Consider the following 23396-nt stretch of genomic DNA (forward strand, 5'->3'; position numbering starts at 1 on the left):
TTTTTTGTAGGCGCCCTCTGCACAGAGCCCCACTTCAAAGGGCCGGGCGCTGCCGCAGGGCTGTCAGTGCGGGTCAGCAACACCGGAGCGGAAAGTGGCCGCGGTGCCGCGGCACAAAGAGCCTCCGCGGCCGGAATCAAACAGAGCCCAATTAAACTGATCATAACGTCCCAGTGAACACGAGGAAGCTCACCTGGTATTTCTGGACTTCTTGTGTGAATTCCCGACTCTGCTCGGTACTTGGTACCATAATTACCCTGACCAAAATACTGTGAAATTACTGCTCTGATCTACTAATGGCTGCAAAAAATCAGGCCGTCGTGGTTTGATGCCAAGGGGCTGTAGCGAGGTGGCGCAACGCTTTCCGACAGAGACGACAACTTCTAAAAACTCAAAAGGGAAAATTAACGGGATGTGGTTTATGTTGCCAAGGCCTGTTCATTAATTACCAATTTAATCACTGCTGGAGGCATGACATTACAAAAATCTGGCTGAAAGTTCTAATAGATTATGAAGACCACCTAAGAAGAGTGACCAAGAAATGTACAAAACAATTAATACTGTTTCACTGCTATCAAAGACACTCAGATTATTTTACATCAAGTGAAGCAAAAGAATTAGTAGCTTCACAGTGCCACCACTAGGAACTGTAAATACAATGGCACACAATTAGTAATGCACATGTGACTTTTCGTTCAAGGCATATATCCTTGGGAAAGCCAGAACATGATAAGGAGAACAAAAGAAACATTTTTAAATGAACTGAATAAAGATTTTAACTCTACCCTTGTGCATGCTGAGCAGAAAGAGAATAGGCGATGCAAAATACAGCTCTAAGTGATGGCGATATCATCCTGGGATTCACAACAGCGTGCGCTGAACATCCACGCATAAAGCGGCCGTGGTTATTAGCGGCAGTATGGAAAGAGCATTCGAGATGCAGAGGAAGCTGGGGCTCACCTCACACACAGCCGAGGGCCCTGAAACTCCGAGACCTCCTTTTTGGGGGGCTAGCAGTTATAAATGGAGAGAAAATGCTTCGAGGTTTTGAACTGGTGTTCAGACATCTGAAAGCTCAGCTGGGAAATTCTGTGTGAGTGTGCAAGTTAGCACTATGGCTGCAGAGCACACAGCACCTTGAAATTACACACATGGAATCAATAACAGTGCGCTTATATTTGGTGCTTAACTGGCGTAAACAGATGTGAGTTATGGAAATAACACCAATAAAATCCAGCTGACAATCTCAAGCATTTGTAACTAAACTCCAACTGCGTAACATCTGCCTCGCATTATCAGAGGTTACACTCCATTCATGAAATCCCTCCCGCTATAAAAACGACAATGCATACTAATTCCTCTTAGAACTGCTTTTACTTGCACTAATTGATTTATTTTCCCAGCTACGTCAGAGGGGTGTCCTCAGTACTATTTCTTGAAATATTACAGCTTCATAGTCAGGAAGAGCTTAAACAGACCAAATACAAAGCCAAAAGACACAGAAACCTCCTGGGAAGTTACAGAGTATTTTCAGTTTTCACGTCACGAGCAGCGGTAACTAAAACCCTTCGGACTGTTCTTGCCATCAGGCTATCTCAGCCTTAGCGTGCCATTATACAGACTAACTATCAGTTCAGTTGTGGTTTTGAAGTGTTCAGCCAGCAGATCTAACCTGCATTTAAAGAGAAGTATATTGTTAAAACAGCTATAAAACTTGGGATGCTCATGAAATGTAAATACTATATAACACAGTCTTATCAGCTTAAACCATATTTAACCACTTTATAGTGGTATACCTACTAGACATATAAATGAACAACGGGGAATAAGTTACCAAAGCTTTGGGATTACCAAAATAATGTTCAATCTTTTTACCAATTAAATGGTAACTGCTTCTTTGCAATCTCAGGAAGATCTAGTGATCGTATCTAAATCTGGTCACAATTATCAGCATGACAGGCTAGTCTTCTTTCAATCGATATTTTCCAATTATTATTAAAGGACCAAGGTTGCCATCTGCAAAGCCCTACACCTCAATACATTTAGGTTAGATGTTTAATTAATAAAGACCAACTTCTCCCTCTCTCCTTCAAAACCAAAACAGGAATAACTTGGGTCATGTTCTTTTACACGAATTAATGCTATCACCTCAATTACAGCCATTTACTTTCTAGCTAGGGAGACTGCAAACAATTCCACTGATGATCTAGATGGTTTTCCTAATGCAACAGAAGCAGGGAATTTGATTTCAGGTATAAATACAAATTACTGAATAATGTATTGGATACTCATTTTCAAGAATCCATTAAATATTTGGAGGAAAGAATACTTGCAGTGCTAACTTGTTTTTAAGGCATCTTTTACATTAAAACATCCTATTTCATTGTGTGCTCAGAACTTGTATTCTGTGCCATTTCTGCTAATACTGACTACGGTTTACCTCATGGTCACATAGCAGAGAAGGACAGTTGGCGTTTATTTGCTCAGAGTATAGAAGGTTTTTGCAGGACATGATCAATAAATCAAACTGCTTAATAAAGGTGTTTTTTTTTTCCTGAGCACTTACTCAGGAAAAGAATCCCTTACTTTTATTTTATTGCAGCTGGAATATCCTGTATCTGTGCAAATGTATGCAATCACAATTAAAGAGTATACAAAACCATCTCATTTCAGGTTTTGTTGGTTTCTGGAGCTCTTCTAAAAAGACTTCCATTTCCACCCAGCCACTGTGGATGCAAAAACTGCTATCATTTTGCACTCAAATATTTATGAAAATGGAAAGTAATGGGCAAAACAGATTGACACCTGAAGTAGAAAAACCTTATTAAACACGAATTAGATACAGCCACAACAAGTCCTTTGAGGAGGCGAGTAACAAAAAGCAATACTCTGAGCAGAAAGAAACAATCTCATGGCAGAACCCTTTCCTGCTGCCCTCTGTACAGGCAATGTCTGCATGGTTGGAGGTAACAGCTTCACATCTCCATATTCTACTACAAAAGCTGAATGCAGACCTCACTGCTCTTTCAAATTTTTTTTTTTTTTAATATATATGTAGGCAACTATAGCTGTCATTCAAATTGAATAAATATGAAATAATGGTAGTAGAGGTAAGTAGAACCACATCTTTCTCCCGAGAAAGCAGGCTAGCAATAGTTGCATGTGAGCACAGTAGCAGTGTCAGAACTGCTCTCTGAAAAAAAAACCTCTTGTAATTAGCATTCATATGGTTTTAAATACTTATTTTACAAATAGAGTCTCTTACAATGCCACTGTAAAGAAAGAATTACTATTTTCATGGGAGGCAAAAGATAGAGGAACTCCCTGTGGGTATCATTCCTACGTCCCAGAACAAATACTAGATTCTAAATACTCAAAATCTTTGCCAAGACCATATGAAGGGCCCAGTCCTACACCTAAATTCACTAAGAAGAAATCCTTGGCTTGTGCAAAATCGCAATAACTTCAGGAGTGATTGCTGGTCAGTGTCTGCAAGACAACCATAACCTCTCCCAGATGAGCTCCATCTCACATGAGTGCCATGCTATATGACATCCTCTGCTAAAGCTGTCTGCCTTGCAAATACCAGTTGAAAGGCTTCAAGACATCATTTCAGAGATGTCAGAAGGAAGACTGATTGGCATAATCTTAATTTTCACCCCTTTGAAGACAGAGCCTTGCTGTGGGACGACCTTTAGCTGTTCCCGATCTCACCCATCTTCAGCCTAGAGCTGAGCTCTACCCAGCAGTGTCCAATATTGGTTTACTTTCACTGTTCCATACACAGACCCATCAATAAGTCACACCATTCCTTACTATACAATATTCAAATCTTACTGAACAGACAGAACTATTAATTTCTTCAAGGCCTTTTCTACAGTTTAATTATGGTATTTAAGTGCCTTAAAAATATTAATGGCATTCTCCTCTCCCAGCACCCTGTGGTAGTGTTATTACCCTCTTCTTTGGCTGGGAACTGAGACGGAGAGACACAGCTAGCAGGAACTAACACTGAGTGCATACTCTGGGAAGTCTATTACCTGCTTTTCTCAGCATACTAAGCTTCATGCAGCCCTTTGTAAGTCTAAAGCACAGCTCCAATTGATTTCCCTGACAGACATGGAAGCTCAATACATCTGCAAATTAAACTTTCACCTCAAATGGCCATCCAAAAAGGAAAGATGCACAATTAATGACTGCTCGGAGGAAGTGTGGTTCAGAACACTCAGTAGCACTGAGGAACTCTGAGGCAAAGGCCATCTCACATTTAACTCTTTCAAGCCGTGACCTCATCCTCTTGCTCCTTGCAATCCCCACTTCGCTTGCTGTATATCTTCCTACCAAAGGGACAGAGGTCCTCTGGACAAACTGCCTGCTCCATCACCTCAATCCTCTGAGCTAAATGAGACACAAATGCTTTGGGGAAAACAGTATGCGATCACATAATTAAAGACTGCATCATAATGCATATACACAAAGAAGGTTAATTAAAGTTGCCTGTGAATTTCTTAACTCTTAATTCCATTCTCTGTAATCATACTGACTCCACAATCGTAACCATTTGAGTTTACAGAGTAAATGACAGCTGCAGTACATTTCCATTCTTTACGTGGACCAGTCATTAAAGGAGCATAAGACAAACATTTTGCCACTGGCCTTCCAGATTATTTGCTGATGGTGCAGCTGTGCTGAGATTCAGCCTCCATGCATTCCACTCCCCATTCTGGAAGTGAGGACTCCCCGCTGCAAAGACATTTAAGCTCTACATCTCCTTAGTACATCCCATTTGTTTTGGTCCCCTCTGGCTGCCAGTTCACCAGGTAGGTAGCACAGACCAGCTCCAGCCTCCTCACCTTTCCAGCATCTCATCCCAAGCAACCCCTTGCTGTTAGCAACCATCACCACAAGTTTGTGCTTTAGAGCATCTGGTGGGATTAGTTCTGTCCATCCCAGCACTCTATAGGTCATCATGAGAGGAGTTAAATAGAAGTGAGTAAGCTAATAAAAATGCTCTCTTGGTTAAAAGCTAAGTGACTACAGCTGCTATACCAGATTGGAAATGACAAAAGCATCTCTAAAAGAGTCACTGCATGCACATCTACATCAAGAAAGCTAGAAGAGAGGCTGGGCTGTTTGTAGTTCTACCAGAGAAATGGCATCCATAAGGGGATCAGTAAGTCTGTTAGTCTGTTCAATACAGCTCTTCAGTTAACTTCCAGTCTCCAAAAGGCTGCATCAATTTTAAGGACATACCTATGATCCTCCCAACACATGAACATGCTTTCAAGCAATTTCTGACCAATGTAATCTTTTCTTCAACTTCAAATATCTGTCTACCAGTTTACAGACAGGCAACCTCTACACAGATTGGATCACATACATTTTGCAGATTCAGGAGTTCCTGAGAAGCACTAAGGGAGCAGATCTAACAGTGGAAAAACTTCTCCCATGCTGCAAGGAGTGAAAAAAAATGGGAGAAATGGGGCTAATATGCTACAAATAGAGGAAGACAGTTGAGAACAAAGGGACTAAATCAAGTGGACTAAAGATACGATGGGAGATTATGGGGCAGAAGGCACTGAGGGAATATGTCTAAATAAGGAAGATTAAGGAAAACAGGAATTAAGAAAGAAAAGGTAAAAAGCAGAGGAAATGGACAGGAGAGACAGCTGAAATAGTGAGAGAGCGAGGAAAGAAGGGCAAGAGAATAGAGCTTGGGATACAATGAGAAATCATAGAATTATATAATCATTTGGAAGGGATTTTGACTCTACAGGGCAGCCTGAAGGGACAGTCTTTCTCTTCTCCTGTTTTGTGATGCTCAAAACTGCATACAGTGCTTGAGGTGAGGCCACAACAGCACAGAGCAGAGCAGGACAGTACGTGGTACTGAGGAAAATGGGAATGAGTTGACAGGTCTATGAGCAAATTCAACACCTTAAACTTCTGCTCCAAAAATGTCACTGATGTCAGAGCTAAAAGGAAAAAAAAAGTAAAGCCCATCAGAACACTGATATGGGCCTAACCCTGGAGCACAAACATGAGAAGACCAAGATTTCTACCACACGTCAGGTGGGCGCAAACCAGAAACGCTATATTTATGACTTGGAAATTTTGTCCCTCTGGTTCACCTCAAGCAGGAACACAACCCCATGCACTGTATATTGTTTTCATTTGTTTACTTAGAAAACAGCAATTCATAGTTCTCGTATTGCAAATGTAAAGCAGTACAGCAAAGCCCATGAGACAAGATGTTCAAAAGTAACTAGTGACTGCACCTTAGCTGGGGCATCTGATTTCCAAAGGCCAGGCTGCCTAAAGCTCTTTAAATGAAGGTACCAAAAAAGATGCAACTGCAGAATTGAAGAGCAACGTTTGAAAGTACTGCCCCTGGAATCTACAGTTTTTTTATTTAAACTTAGGTTTTCGTGTTTTAATCCATTTTCTCTTGAAACCCTCTCTAAATCCCCCGAATTAGTCTAAACCAACTCCTGCAACAAAAAGTCTGTTCTCATCACCAGAACTGCTATGTGGTAACACACTGCATGTTAGTGCACACAGGTTGCACACTGACACTCACAACTCTGCTGAGGTGCACTGAGAAAGAGATGCTTGAGTGAAGGTTCTTATCATTAACCTCAATGACCCCAAAATACTGAATAGTCTTTACTATTTTCCAAGAAGCACATAAGCAATGGCCTGTAGTAAACAACATCAAATAAGTTCAAGAAAGAAAAAAAAAAGTATCGTATGATCTATACATGTTAATGCATACATACACCCTCACCTAGAACATATACATGTATGGACACATATACCACATGACATTTATACAATATATCAGATATTAATATTATACCAATATCCATTTATTACAATCCCTTTCGAATGCATCTTTCCCAGTGGAATGCATTAAGAGAACACTGAGCTTTCTAAGTCAAGAAGCCAAAAATCAGAATACGTGGAATTTACATTAGCTGTAAATTTTTGCACACTGGTTCTTACTCCATATAGTCTTTATCTGCACACCTCATACTGGTTCTTCTTGGCTTAGCTACAGCTAACTGCATTCAAAACTTTCAGAAGTCAGACCCCGATAATCTTGTTTGGAAACCAGAAATTGAGGACTCTGCCAACTTGAATATGTTGAGTTTGAGGTACATCTCCAGCACAAAGTCAGCACGAGATTCTGACTCTACAGGGCAGCCTGAAGAGACAGTCTTTCTCTTTTCTACAGGCTTCCATCTAATTTCTTTTGCAGCCTCTCTAACAAACGAAGTAAGGTCCTATGGCTAAGCCAGATACCTGAACTGCACAAGGCTGATTAGTCCTGAAAGGTTTGTCCCTATCTCTCATCATTCAGCTGGCTTTCACAGCTTAGACACAGTCTTCATTTTTGTCTGTGTTCGCATTGCCATCTACCTCCTTGCCATCTATCTGGAGCATCTCTCCTCTGCATGCCAGTGCAGTAGCTCCATTTTTTTCCCATTTGGATTTCATCAGCAGGAGGACTTGGAGCCTAAGAAAGAAAGTTTTGCTTTCCAATACTATGATCTGCATCAGAATGGACTCTGGTCACAAAGACAGCAACAGTAAAAGGCATTAAACTGTGCTGTGTCCATACAGATAATTTCAACTGACACAAACTTCCCTGAATTTCAAGACTCTCAAATGATCTCGTGCTATTAACCCAACTTCAATTGCTCTGAACAGACTTTTCAAGGGAATGGAACCTTTTTCCTAATAGACATTTTTAACATGGATAAAGCAATGCTCCACCCAACCTAATTCAGAGCAGCGGTTCAATAGGTAGCTTTTTTTTTTTTTTTTTTGAAGTTAAAAAAACAAAAACAAAAATTTACCCTGAGGCAGAGAGCTGTCATGGAAAATTTCAGCTCAAACAATTAAATACTAGCCAAGTTATAAAAACTTTGAAAGTAAGAAGAAAATGTTGGGCAGCTTTTACTACAGTTAATTCTGCTTGAGTTGTTGCTGTTAGCATCTCTCTTCTGTGTTTGGTATATGAAAAACAGTTTAAATTAAAAAAAAGGAAATAAATCCAGTATGAGATTTATACTAAGCTAGACTTATTTAGGAAAGCAGTCAAACATGAAACAATTGTGACAATTTTTACATATTGTTATACCATCATTGGACAAGTAAGATCTGTACGTATATGTGAATATATTTTGAAGAAAAAAAAAAGAGAAGAGAAATATTTGCAGTTTGCAGGGGAATTAGTGATGGGAAAAAAAATGTCCAGCGTGGACCCAAGATAGCTGAGAATGAAATAAGATGTGTAAATCATTGTCTTCATTTTCTGATTGTGAGATCCCGTTTATATAAAAAGCTGAATCTGTCCCTCAGGACTAGCCTCTCAAGATGCAAAGCAGTAAAAACTCCAGCCTTTCTCCGTATCATTATTTTTCAGATACATTTGCATTCTTAGTTGCCAGTACAGTCTCTAATACACAATAGTTAGAATCACAAAACCCACATTGCGAAGGTTTGCATAAAAATTAATTGGCTTTCATCTCCAGAGAGTACGCATCCTTCCAGGTCACCACTGAGGCCAACGGAGATGCAACCATAGCTGCTTCCACACTGGAGCTCATTCCCCAGCTCCACTTTCCCACCTCACCAGCATAATCAACTTTCGTGATAAAAAGGAATTGTCCCATCAACTCTTTTACAAGACTGTCACAAGCAGCTCATTCACTGCGCTAACACTTATGAAGCAGCAAGCAGTTGACATCACAGGCTCGGGAAACGCATTTACATTAAGTGAAAAAAAAGAAGCAATCAAAAATAGCATAAATTACTCCACTATCATTTAACAAGTAACTTTTGTTTTCACCCTATTCGAAGCTGCAGTGCCAATCAAAGAAGGTGCTCCCAGACCTCCGCCTCCAGTGCAGGGTAAGGCACCAGCCTGCCGGCTGCAGCAGCAGGATAAACAGGCTTGTAAGGTGCACGGAGGGCACACGGCTAACCAGAGCACCGGGACACAGTGCGGAAAAGAAAGGTTCTGCAAACGTGTTTCCCACAAAAACATCAACGAGCACAGGAAATTTTAACTGTAAACTGCCACACTGGCCAACGTTTCTTACATCATTCAGCTGCTTACTGCGGGCTGGGATGATCGTATTGGTTAGCTGCTTATTCCCTGCCTTTAAAGCTGCATCTCTTCTTGCTTGCTCAAGCAGAACTCTTGCTCGTTCTTTAAGTTCTTCCTGTCTTGACAACATTCGTTGCTTAAAAATAAAGAAATATAATTAACAGCAAGGTAGCCTCAGGGTATTTAACATTTACACAGTAGTTAGTAGCCAGGAGCTTTCCTATATAATAAAGATCAGGAGTCACATGGATTATAGCTTCACGAGGTGACAGAGCACTGCAGAAATGAAAAGTAACGATAATCAAAATGTAAAATTAAAACAAAACTCACAGGCCTTTATAATGTAAATAGATTTCTCTCCCTTCCCCTTAAAACTTAATTTCTATCAACATTTAACGCCTTTAAACTGCAACTGTGGAAAAAAATAATTGGTTTCATGGAAGGTAACCATGTTAAATGTGCTATGTGTTTACTTATTTACTTTAATATGTATGCAAATATAATGCTTCGTTGGCTACTTATATGGGTGTCGTTCATTTCTAACTTAAACTGAACACAAAGAGGCTGGGTACAAGAGAAAACAGCCTGCAAAAATATCTGTTCCTACTTCATATTTAATGAAAGCCCCTTCTTCATGCATGTGACTGATGACCCTGCAGAGCAGAAGCAATGGAAGGAGGACTTCTGCATGGGCAAAGTGAGCTCCAAACTCCCAAGTGCTGACTTCTTAGTCAAGCTAAACAGTGAAGATTCTGGGAAATGTATGGAGTTGGAAGAGACGTTGAAGGTTGTGCTCTTCCTCCACCAGATGGAAATTGAAACAGCCGAGACTAAGCAACAACGAGCAAGCATTCAGGTTTAAGACTGAGGCATCTGAGATTTCATTAAGATGTACAGATACACAGAGGACAAGTAACAGGAAAAAGTCTCCAAAGCCATCTTGTCCTACAACCTTGCACATGAAAATCTCATAACAGACCCCATCCCTCCCTGCTGCACGACTCTGTGTTCCATGTGGGGTCACATCATTCCTTTCTCATCTGGTACTCAAGGTTGAAGAAAGCAAATGTCACAAGGCTCCACTCGTGATTAAAGGAAAGAAATTAGCTGGCTTTGCAAGTAATATTTGGCCATTATCACCCATCTGTGGGCTGCTTCTCTTGCAATAAAGCGAATCCTCGTGGTGCTTACTTGGGAAAAAATGTAAAAATGTTTGAAGCAATCTACAATGCCAAGAGACTGGCTGTATTCTTCTCTTATCACAACTAATGGCACAAAGCCAAACCAAGCTAAAACTAAAGAAAGTTTTTCATGGGGTAAAATTGGGATTTTTGTAAACAGGGCTGATAAAATTTTTTACATATTTTTGTGATTGATACTATTTACTGATAATGCTTAGTGTTTGTATAATATTCAACTTTCATCCTCACAATAAATCTGCAAGGTAGGTGGGCATACACCTTTTATCTTTATAGAAAGGAAAATGATATTGTGGTTAAGAAACACGCCTAAGGCCATTCAGTGAACAGCATAATTTAATATTCTGGAGTTTCTACCTCACCATCACAGGCTATGTTCACAAGGCTGTGTGGTTTCTCAGATAAGATTTGGAAATATGTTTGGATATTTCAAGTCATTAAAAACTGACATTTTTTGAATATGGCTCAATGAACGGATAAGTTTTGTTTTTTGTTTTTTTTTTGAGTTTATGCTATAGCATGCAATATTTCAAAGAAAGGCATTGCCACTCTGAGGGGATAGGACAAGTCCTATAAATTCATTTTTCACTGAATGGCTTTTTCAGCATCACCTACTTGTCAAAACATACCTACTGCCCAACAATGGCAGTGTGTACTACCCACCTTACCACCAAGGAACGACTCAAATAGAATCCCTGTGCTGACTCAAGGGACACGGAAAGTTGCAGTCTCTTACCTGGGCTGCCTTTGCAGCTGGATCTGCATGATTTGAAGTCATTCTGGCATCGCTGTCAGAATCAGATTCAGCTTGCCTTGGAGAAGTACACGTTTTCTTTGCAAGATCCATATCCTTATAAAAGTATCCAAGGTTAGAAGTAGGAGATAAACTCTGCTTCATGCCACGTGATCCAGGATCTTCTCTCACACTCTCTGGGGATCCCATATGTCCCAGCCTTTTCTGCTCTGAGAAGCCAACGGTGTTGTCTGAACTCTGGTGTCTTTTTTTGTCGTTATCTTCACAAGCAATTGTGGGAGATACATCCTCTTTTTGATCACTGACATGTGCCAAGTCACTTAAGTCTAAAGTGTCAGCTTTCAGCAATTTCTTCCTTCCCACCACGGGCTGCGCTTGTGCTGTATCCGTACTGCTGCACTTCCCAACTTCTTCAGAGGCAGAAGTCCTTCCAGAGCTCTGCTGGGACTTTTGCGGGTCTGTGTCACTTCGAGTCCTGCGAGAGGAAGGGGAAGCTGTGCTTGGGCTTAAGTGGTCATCAGGTGTCTGATGCTCGCTTTCGGATTCCCCGACCCCGCTGTCGTTCACAAACACAGAGTCATCCTGAGAGGCAAAGTCCGCCAGGCCGCCGTCCGGCGCCTGCAGCTCAGGCTGCCGCTTCAGGTCGCTCAGTTCTGCGTAGAACTTCTCCTGGTCCACGGAGCTGTTGGTGTCTGTTTCGTAGTTACCCACTTTATATGTGCTTTTACTGCTGTTCTCCTCTATTTGAACCACATTCAACTCCTGGCCGCAGAAATGCGCCCGTATTTGATAGAGATAGGTCATAACGGTCAGCTTGTCGGGGATTGCCAACAGAACCATGTCAGAAGGCTCCAGCAGTCGTGATATTCCTAAGCTGGCAAACCCATCGTACGCCTTTAAAAAGAGGCAAAACAGAGGTTATAATACAGCGCTTTCTTACCTGTCATAACATTTCAATCAAACAAACATGCTACAGTGCTACAGGAACAGTATGGACTCGCCTCTATTACCACTTATTCTTTTGGTTTCATTGCAGTGGGCTTGTATTTACTATTTTTCATTGCACGGCCCCATCTGAACTCATCAATCTTTCCTGATGGATTCTAGATATCTCCTGGGGTATCTTCATGGTAGTGCAGATCAAGGGGATACGACTCACAAAGACATCCAATCCAAAGACATTGTTCTGAATATTCCTAGCATGCTCCTATACCACAATAAATCTTGTTACTCAAACTAATGCCACTTTCGTTACTAAAAAGACATTCATGAAACTGCAGTGTAAATCTCCTTGTATTTGAGTTAGGAAAGTCTCCCATGGCACCTTCACTGGTTCTTACTCCAGTCGCAGAAAACAAGCAAATGGAAAAAAGTGTGAGACTTGGAACAAAAAAAAAAAAAAGCAACAAAGGATGGCTTTTTAAGATAAGGAGCAAAGATAGAAGAAACATGACACTAATCCATCTTGGGTTTTATCACTGGTGATCAACCTTCTCCCTTCTATTGGTCGTGTAATTGCTGTGATTTGTGTTGATGAAAAACAATGTATGTGCAGATAGCCCAAAAGAACACCGTCACAGATTGAGTGATACAGGACATAAATCACAATCATCCAGCAAACAAGTGTATTTTAAAAGTTCTGTTGTAAATTTGGCATAAATTTATGAAAAAGAGTATATTTCATTCATGCTTTACTTTCCTTTGTAGAAGCTGAAGAGTGAAAGCCTTCTGGTTTGTGAGGCCACATCGTGTTCCTTGTGTTCTGAGTGGGCTTGGTGCATCAGGTTTTTCTAGTTTTGAAGAGTTAAAGCCCTTTCTCAATTTATAATTAATTATTACTACTCTGGATTAACCGTGGAACACACTGCTGCATCTACAGGCTGCAGAAGGCCTCCTGTTAGCAAAGCCCAGCTCCTCCTACCCAGCAGTCTTTCTAACAAAAAAGGTCTTAAATTTAAGACACAGAAGGGAACCTGTCCTTTTGCAAGGAAACAGTAACGCGTGTCACTGACTTCAGCTCTGCTCTGGTTACACACAGTTTCCTTTATTTACCTAGTTTTGGAAGGGTGGAGAAAAGAAAGAGGAGGGAAATTAACTGCAATTTCATATTGTCTTGGTTTTCAGAGCACTCCCTTTCACGGCAGCCAATGTTCTCTGCTGATCTCTGGTGAGGAACTGCTTTATGGGAAGGCTGACTATGAGAGATGGCCATGCCATTTGTAAGAGAGGAGCTATGCTTAGAGGAGGAGCAGCAGCACAAAACACAGACATTGTATTTGCTGATAGGAAGCTCCAGACAAAGCAGAAGAACAGGAAAAGGCTGTGTCTGTAGGTGGGCAGCCTAAGGGCACAGGAAGGATGGATGGACACTCACCCGTAGCAGGCTGCCTTGGGAAGTGGAGCAAGACATCCATGCTGGCCTGCAGAATGGATGCAGCATCAGGGTTTGCTGCTTGACTCACTAAGTGGGTCAGAGCTGATAGAGTGCCATAAATAACTCGCTGCCCCTCACTGAGGACAGTGGGAGTCGGCATTTCAGGAATGAAAGGACCTAGGCTTCAGTTAGCAGTCCACAGCAGTCCAGAGCCCATAGATGTAACTTGACCTGAACTCTTTCGTACTCGTTAGAACTTGTTATTTATTGCTAATAAAGACAAATCCCAGGCATATTTCCCAGGGTCTGCAAAGTTTAAGAGGGGACCGTGTTTCGGAAAAAAGCACCTGCTTGAAGTGGTGAAGATGTAACTGGAAAGGACCGCTCCCATTGGCGGAGCTGCAAATCACACCTACAGGCAGCTGGGTTCTTCTGGGACACCTGGGGTTAACACAAACTCCACAATGCCAGACGCCTCTTTCCCATCCCTCTCGTTGCCAGTCTGGACAATGCACATTCTTGCTCAGCTGCTTTTGAAGAGCACTAGATATCTAGATGGGCATGCAAATGCTTTACAGCCACTAGTGCTATAAATAGCAATCAGACGCTGCACGTGTCCATGGCTGGGTGCGATGGCGAGGAGAAGCCATTCTCCTCCTCTGTGAGGAACCTGGGAGCTTCTTGACTTTCCAGTGTGTTGACAAATGCCCAGTGTTTCTAACTGATTGGTAACTAGTTTGTAATGTGGCATCAACAGAGCATGAGAAAGCATTTTCCAAGTCAAATTACACTTCGTTAAACAGAGGCATACCTAAGTCCTGATTTTGCAAATGTTTACACGTGTGTTTAGCCACGTTCCTGCCTGATCCTACTGAGGCCAACTAGCAACTCCCACACACACCATTAAATGCGTGCTTACTATTTTGTGGAATCAAACTGTGGATGTGATCATGAGCACCTGTTATAAAATATGGCTGCCAGCTTAAAGTTGAGGAGACAATGCCACCTTTAACCCTGTAACTCTACCTTCTTCTATTTAAATGTATGTTCTAAAATGATTCTTTCCTTGTGAAATGGTACATTTTGTGAAGGTGATCACTCATGTACAAACGCATTGAGAAATCGCATGGGAAATGGTCAAAAACTGGAAAAAACACCATCAAAGGCATCCTGAAACTGGATGTGCCAATTGAATATTCAGAATATACATCAACATTTCCAAACAGCAATCATTCAAATGAAAGAATCTTCTTCATGATGAACTACTATTGATGAAGCTACTTCAAGATGAAATAATTAAAAGCAGGAGTTCATTATTAGGACTGTACTTCATGTCCCATCCTTTCAGCCCCATTAAGTCTCAGCCTTGTGTCGTTCAACAGCTTTCATTTTCCAAGTGCACAACACGTTATGAGCAATGTGAAACATTCCTGCCCTTGAGAAGGGACCACACTACCAGTATGTCATAAGTGTGATGAACTACTCACTGTGATTTACTAAGGATCAAGTGGAAATAGTCAAATAAAATAAAAAGTTGAATAATGTAATTGGGAAGGTTATATGGGTATAGTTAGATACATAAGAGATTTAAGTAGCACCACAACCAGCTGAGAATCTATCACTCACTGTATAGCAATGACTTTAATTTTCTCAGAGGTAGCCTTGGTTTCTCTTTTGTTCCTGAAATCAGAAATTGCAACGAGCACAATGCACCAAAAATGTGGTGTTGGTTTTTTTTTGAGATAGTTATACATACTGGTATAGTCAGGACACCGAACCTCTTTAGTGCTTCTTGATGAAGCGCTTTTTAATTTCCTGCACACGGACTGACAGCCGTCAGTCGCGATCCATCAGCAGGAGCACCCAGGCAGTTCCCAGCCACTTCCCAATTACATAACGCACTGACATCCCAGCCCGGATCAGATGTCACAGGTAAATGCCCTTTTTGATTCAGCATTGCTGGCAGCACCACTTTGGCAAATGACTTGTGTGCATTATAAAGAAACCCAGTGATGGACTTTTTGGAAGCAACATGTAATTATGCAAGCAATTACACTACATAAGTTCTTTCTTAAGATTTCCTCTCTCTCTTTAAAAAAAAAAACAAAAAAAACAAAAAAAACAGGTCACACACTTTTGCAAGATACACTCTTGCAGATTAACATTTAATTTACAGTCACAGCCACCTCTTAGCTCCTTTCCTGGGAGGGGAAAAAAGGAGATGCTTCAGACAAAGAAAACTGTCCTATTCACCCACAGATGTTATTTTAATTGGTGAGGAGGAATCGCTGTCACACGTGCTCCATATCTGCATGGAATTTACAGGCAGCCATTGTTGGCAGTGCTGCGTTCACTCCCACCGAGGGCACGTGGGGTTATCGGGCAGAACTGTGTGAGACCAGGAAATAAATCTGCAGGAAGCAACCGAGATACTCAATGTAGCTGTCAGGCAGAGGGCTGTGGAGTGATGAAAGGAAAAACTGCACAATAACAACAATCACAGCTCCTTCAGGACTGGAACGAGATCCTGCCAGAGAGATGGGCTACAAAGTTCCGCATTCACCATCACAGTTTCATAAAGAAAAGATGACTGATCGCACTGCTAACGTTTTGAATTAACAATCTACTCTTTTCTTTTGTTATAATCCAGCTTAATTAGCCCGTACAACCAACAAAACTTGAAGTACAAAACCACACTGTCACAGACAAGGCTGTGATGTCCTGGGTAATCCACTGAGGTCATCACAAGACCCCGCATTATTATGAAGAGGATATCATCGGGCAAATCACTCATTAGATAAGTGCAGTTCAGGGATATTTCATTATCTGTAACACTTAACCACTGTTTTAACATGTAACTTTCTGGCTAATGGGTAAGCGTTCAGACACAGTAAAACATAACTACCCTAAATACAAATGAACTTCAGCAAAGCACTTCCAGAAATTCCACATATCTACAATCTAAAATTCTTTAGTTACATTTTCTATAGAGCATTGAACCTCATTAATTTACTCAAAATATATCAAACCTTCCTCCCTACATACGCCAGCGTGTTTAAAGCCAGGCAAAAGTCAAGTCACAGCGCGGAGAAGAAAAGCACTTAAAAACAATTATCAGACAATCTTCAGGAACCATTTTATTATCAGTGACTCACATGAAAATTATCATTTTTACATGTCCTTAGGGCCAAACTCAGGCACGTGAAAATCCCAAAGTTTGCAACGTATCTAAAGTCAGGAGCGGAAATAAAGGCCTTCAGGTGGTTCCCCAGATAAGTTGCCGCTTCTTCCAGGTAAATATTTCCCATCTCCGCACCATGGAGGTATTTGGTGCACAATGCTGCAAGCGCTCCGCAAACAGCTGGGTTTGTTTGCCAAGTGTTGTCCCAGCACTTCTCAACCTAAACTTTCCCTGCTGCAGAAAAGCACAGGTTCTGCATCTGTCACCTCTCTCAGCTGTACAGTTTCAAGACACGTGTAAAATTCCAGTTTTAAAAACGTAAAATTCACCACAATAGCAACACTGCCTGTGACTGATACATGGAGCCCTATTAAAAGAACTACGAGTCTCATATAGCACAATCTGAGAACAGTTCCATTTCTTTTTTTTTTAATTGTGTGTGTGATAAAAAAAAAGGAGAAATGCTTACAAAATGCTGCCCAGCCCTTCCCTCTGCTTTTGCAGTTAATGTAGGCCGTAGAAATATTAAAGCCTAATGCCAGCCTTGCACTTGTGGTGAATGTTAAAGACCATGGCAAACTGGAGTCAATAATGCATCCGATTTGAGCCACAGGAGGCTGAATACCTTCTGTGAGCTGCAGTTCTGACCTTACAAAACAACCTCACTTTCCCAAAATTAATAAAAACCTGCAGCGAAGCCAAAATTGAAGCTACGTCTGCTTTTTTTTTTCTTCCTGGCAGTTCTTACCTTTTTGTTGTTCTCTTTAATATCTTGAGGATTCAGGGACTTGTAGTCACTGAGGGGGAAAATGGCACAGTGGGTATGTACAGTATTTGATAAAAGCAGCAGTTTTGAAAACAAACCGAATCTAAAAAATTTGACATGCAATAATATCATACAGTAACTAGCAATTTCACAGCAATTCAATCAACAAAACTAATAGCGTGGAAAATTAAAGGGATAAATAAATAAATAAACAAACAAGCCCCGATGACACGTTTCATTGCCTGGAGCTTTCCATCTCAAAAAGAAGTTAAGGCAGGGGCTGAAGGCTGGCCTTGACAACCAAATTTACCAGGAGGTAATCTCTCCTTGTCAGAGTACAAAGGGCTACAGGCTTATTTCTCTCATCTCATTTCAACACTAGCACAATTTTCATAATCATCTTGAAGTCAGTTCTTTGTGTAAGATTAGGGAGAAGAAAAAACACATCACATCGAGGGGAGAAACAGTTGTTTGGGCAACAGGAGAGAGCAGAGAGGTCGGCAAGTTGGAGCATTCCTCAACCTGCTTTCTTAGAAAGGACGATTTCTCTTTTAAAAAGGAAAGAGCAAAACAGATCTGTACCTGAAACGAACGGAGATTTGCTTTTTATGCAAAGTTCTATGTTGTATATTTCTATGAGAGTTAGCTTATGCAGGCAGAAAGCACACAACTTACATGAGATCTGGTCTAAAGTGATGCAGTATTGCACAGAAGGAAAGCCCATTTCTCCACGATGTTGTAAAGTTGGTGATTTTCACTCCCCTATAGTTTTTTGTAACTTCTTTGCACCACACAAGCAGGGACTGACTCGCATTTGGCTTCCTCCCCAGGACAGGACTTGGTATTGGGCTTGGCTAGAAAAAAAAAAAAAGGAAGAAAAAAGAGAAAATAATTTAATGGAAGATGAGAATTAACATTAATTGGCCTAACTGGATGATCAGCCTCTTTTGATGTGAGGTGATGTCCCACACAGCTGTCAGTTTACAATGACTGCAACTTGCAAAACACACAAACTGCAAGTCGTTATCCCCCACGCTGCCCTCGGCTCCGAAGGACACCAAGGAGGATCGTGATGGGATCCTGAGCTGTGGGAGCACAGGGTCCAATCTGCCACATCCTGCTAGGCTGTGGGGCTCCAACCAACGATTTACAGCCCAGGGGCTGCAGCCACCACTCCCAGCCACCACCACGCTGCTCCACCTCACAGATGTGTGGGTTGGAAGCTCTGACTGCATCAGAGGTGGTTTTTAAAAGGACCATCAGCTAATAGGTTAATAGTTCCCCCCAAAAAGTATTTTGACACTTTAGTAATATTCCTGTTCACACAATAGAAGAAATACAATGGAATAAAATATAAAAACGATTTTATTTCAAGGGTTTGGCATTCACCAGAGAATTCAGCAGAGAACTCAGTAATTGCAGCCGATGCTTTCAAGAAACATGCCCTTGTTTCACTACAAAAATACCATCACTTGCAAAACTTCTGAGATATAATTGAACAGAATTATTTGCCTGACACAAATCCAAAATCTGAATCAGAGAGGAAAATCTGACCCCCTTATTTTTCCAAAAGAATACAATTAAAAGCACGTATACACAAACTTGCATACCTTACAGCTAGAGAGTCCCCAAATTAGGGTTAAAATAGAGCGATGATTTATAAAATAGAGCAATTCTGGCCATACTGCCTAGTTGTGAAAGACCAATGATGCCCCCACTTGACTGAAGCATGTCAGTGCTCAGCAATTAGCTGCCAGGAACACTGATTTATGGTTTCACTGCTTCTGGGGAAGAGATTTTACAGAATCAGGAAAGCAATTTTTCATTTTCTTTGACAGTCAGACCTGAAAAGTTGTTTTATAAACACTGCTACTCCACCATCAGATAGACGCACTGCCAGCTCCTTCAGAAAGAGCAAAATGTGTACCTTACTGTGATTTTAAATACCACAACATACGTATACGCCTGTATACAACTCAGTCAGAAAGTGCTTTGTCAGTCCTGCCGGTGATTCAAATCAGCGTGCACAAATGCCATGATGAGACAAACATCTCTTGTTACACCGAATTAACATTTTAATGGGGATACACAACCTAGGGAAGAGTAAGAAGAAGCAATCCCTGATAAACCTTCTCCATGCCTCAGACTTAAACCGGAGTAACAAATACGCTTAGGGCCCTCCAGACAGTTACTCCAGATTCAGATTCAGCGACACAGAATCAGGGTCTTCTGCGTCTTCCAATCTAGAGCAAAAAAAGAAAAGTCATCGCTCCTAAATCTAAGGTAACACGTTATTTGAAACAGACTCGATATCGAAATTATACACGTGGGAATAATACACCTGGGAGAACATCATTTCTTAAGTAAGGAGCTACTTCTGCCAAAGCACACGGCACTGCTATAAAGTCCACGGTCAGCTATAAAGTCCTCATACTTGTTGCTGACGCTCTCCACAGAAACCGTTCACGTCTCCATCTGAACGCTTTTTAGTTAACTCTGAAATGGCCTTAGGCAACCTCACCATTCAAACGCCTTAATTACACAGCTAAAACTGAAAACCAGGTTTTACAAAAGGACATACGAAGCTGTTAAATCAATACATTCTGCTGAATTTAACAATTTATTTAAAAATTATCTATTTATTAAATCCAGACTACAATCCCTTGAAAATTTAAAGTTGGACCTTTTTTTTCCCCCAAAGTTGTGCTTCCATTGACTTCAGATTTTCTAAAAGTGCTTTATTCAGAAGGTGCGAGATTTCAGCGTGTGCACAATGCAATTTAGTTTTCCCTTCTCTAGCTGATAAAGCAGAAATTATATCCTGCTTTCTCTCCAGATTTAGCACTGCGAGTTCTTCAGATAAAGGTGAAGTTAATATTATGATAATAGTATGCTCTCATTCAGCACCTGAGTGAAAGCTTTTGTTATTTAATCTATGATAAAAGCTTTCAGCCCAAGACACATGGGTGAACAATGGCAAAACCACAGGAGCACCCGACACTGCTTTAGAAGGGTTAAGAAAATTTAGTTTTAGGGTTTCACCTTTTGGTGAAATCATGATGGAAAATATTGTCTTTCAATACCTGCAGGTAGTACAGATTAGTTCAAAGTTCAGAACAAATACAACCACCAAACACCCATTTCTAGTCCTTGTCTTTCAGAATGGCAGGAACTGATCAAACAAACTAACAGCTCAGATCGCTCTTCCTTGCACAGTTCTTTTAAGTGCTGACAATGCCATTGTTCTGAACTTCACGCAGTTCCAGCTCGGCTTTTTAAGTTCAAACCCACAGCCACTGAGACACCGTTTGGAGACACCACTAACAAAGCAGGAGCACCCATGGGAGAGGCCCAGATCCCTGCTGAGCAGCGGTCACCCTCCAGCTGGGGGTTAGTGGCAGGTGGGTGCAGAGCAGACTGCAGCCCCGTGTGGGTGGATCTGCCTGTGCAGCCAGCTCCAGCTTCACCCTTCATGTTTCATCGTATACAGAAGCTCTGAAGTCTCTATATTTATTCTCCTTTTACATGTTCTGGTAGCTTAATTAATATGTTGCATATCGTATGCGTTTTTGCCCTTGGGAGACTATCCCACCAGACCATTAACAAGAGGATCCATAGCTTTAGATATTAGGCTGCGTTTCGACATTTCCAACTATTTACATAACTGTTTTGCCGCAGCATCAGATGCATTGCTGGTTACAAGAAACCCACTGTGGGAACCGGTGACAAGAATGTATGGCCACGGAGCCAGCACTGCAAGGGAAAGGGCCAAGAGCAGCCATGGAGCAAGGGAAAAGGATGTAGGAGCTGTGGGAATCTGGGTGGAAGGCTCATGTGGTCTACATTTTGTATTAACGTACACTGCTCCCTACAGAGGAAAAGTAATTATCTGCAGGAGGAGTGGGGCCAATATTGAGATAGGGCTAAAAGTCAGTGCGAGGAAGACCTGCAAGCAGCCAGCAAACAAGTTGTGTTCCTCGAGGAGCGAGTGCAGGCAACAGTCCCTGACTTATTTGACTGAGGAAAGCAAAAGGGATTTTCCCTCATCTCTATCAAAGCTGCAGTGCCAACCAGCTCACTGAATGTTGTGAAACCATTAAAATGCAAGATAAGGTAAATGAACGGAACCCACAGATAGGTGGGACACACAGCCAGATGCAGAAAGAGGTTCAGAAGCTCAGCTGAACTGAGACACGGACTCAGTTCAGAAAAATGCCACAGACCAAAGCCAGTACGTGTCAGTCAAGCAGATCATCTATCATGTATCATCATCATCATCTGGCTGATATCTTAGAATTTTAGTTTTCAGACAACATGGAGCTCTACCCACAGGAATTGCCAAGCCCGGGAGTATTCTAACACTGGACATGGCTCATTTAATAGAGTTCATGCTATTGGAAAAGTCCGTGCAAACCCAGTGCGCTCTCAGTGTTGTTTATACCGCTCTGTGGAACAGCCCAGGCTTAAGTCAAAAGACAGTTTTTACCTCGAAACAGGACAGAAATAGAAAATGGAAGTCTGCACAGACAGAATAAAATTGCTTTCTGTTTTATTCCAAAGATGGAAAAACATCCTCACGACCCAGCTCTACTGAAGCGTTCTTCATTTAGTTATTCTTTGTCTAGCTACTTGCTTTTTAAGTGGCAGTTCACCAGAATAGTATGAGGACACAACAAAATTCGAGCAGCATTGCTCTTTTCCTCTGGTGAGGAAGCTGCACGCATGCTTCCCAGAAAGAAATGTTAGTTCTGTTATCCATCAGTCCCCACCCAAAGCTATGCCTTCCTCATTCCTCTGACTGTGCCCACAGCTATTGCGGATATACAACAAAATATAAACTTTCATCTAAAAAGCTTTTAAAACTTTTTGCAAGTTTTGCCAGGTAGGAAGGAAGGTAAAATCCTTTGGACAAGCCTTAAGTGTGCTGTTTACCTGGAAGGTGGAACTAGTTCACCCTAAGGGTTTTAGCTTTAGCATATTTTGGTGGCTGTGAGGCTGGAAAGAGCTTTTCCAAATTCTACTTGGGACAAGAAGAGGAATGCAGCAAAAAGTGCATGCTACCTAAAATGCCAGGGTATGGAACAATTAGTCCTGTCGACAGCAATGTTTTCAGCTGGAGGAGGACAATTCAGCCAAAAGCTGAATTACATTGCGTTTACCTGAATGCTTAGGGCCCACGGGAGAACAGTGAAGATAATGCATGTCATCACAAAGCACAGCCAGCCTGAGACACCACTACTGCATTCCCTCTCCTCTACAGCTCCAGCTCCCTACAGTTTGTCATTCTTCCTTCTAAACTAGCACTAGTTTACGCTGTTCATGGCTGAATCATACAAATAACGTCTGTCCTTCAACATGCCATCACTTCTGGTCCCAGCCTGTCCCTCATGCTTGGGTTAGTTTAATCAACATAACTTTTTACCCGTCCAACCCCACAAACAAACATTATGATGTCATTTTTGATTCTAATCATCACTGTCATTTCTTCTCACACGATCCCTAGCCACCATTGCTCAAGGTCAAAAGTTGTTGCTCATTAGTTCGGATCGTTCATTTACAGTGCATGGCACTAGGCTTCATTTAAGAAGTATGATACAAATCCTGTATCAAAAATATAATTCCAGATTCCCTGCGATCTCCAGCAGGATAGCCATCATACAGTATTATGGTGCTGCACAATGAGTAAATGAATTTATTGACATAATAGAGGTTCACAATTGGTATTTTACAAATATGGAAGCAGCCTGAATTAAATCACTTGCCTGAGCCAGTAAAGTGAATCAGCTATCATAAGAACTCAAAGATGCTACCAAGCATGAACCTGGTGTACACATCCATAGCACCCCAGACAAGCAACATCTGGGCAATGAAGCAGTTGTCCTTCTTCAGACCCCTTTCAACTTGCACAGAGAACCACAGACAGCTGCCTCTTCTGGTCTGGATATTTTGGTCCAGGCACTGACTGTGGAGGTGGGCCAGCCAAAAGTCATGAAAAGCAGCTATA

The 23396-nt window shown here is 41.4% G+C and overlaps 1 protein-coding gene across 9 annotated transcripts in view; it reads right to left on the reverse strand.

Annotated features, from left to right (window-relative positions):
- EHBP1 (EH domain binding protein 1) overlaps positions 1–23396 on the reverse strand; it is a 190508-nt gene that overhangs the window by 49629 nt on the left and 117483 nt on the right. For all 9 annotated transcript variants that reach the window (XM_019612557.2, XM_031552304.1, XM_010706463.3 and 6 more), the window contains 4 exons: positions 18068–18246; positions 17375–17423; positions 11054–11965; positions 9111–9254 (listed from right to left, as the gene is read on the reverse strand). In XM_019612557.2, coding sequence (XP_019468102.1) covers positions 9111–9254; positions 11054–11965; positions 17375–17423; positions 18068–18246 — 1284 coding nt within the window. The remainder of the gene's footprint in view (positions 1–9110; positions 9255–11053; positions 11966–17374; positions 17424–18067; positions 18247–23396) is intronic.

This window comes from Meleagris gallopavo, chromosome 2 (assembly GCF_000146605.3).
Source record: "Meleagris gallopavo isolate NT-WF06-2002-E0010 breed Aviagen turkey brand Nicholas breeding stock chromosome 2, Turkey_5.1, whole genome shotgun sequence".
Classification (NCBI taxonomy): Eukaryota; Metazoa; Chordata; class Aves; order Galliformes; family Phasianidae; genus Meleagris; species Meleagris gallopavo.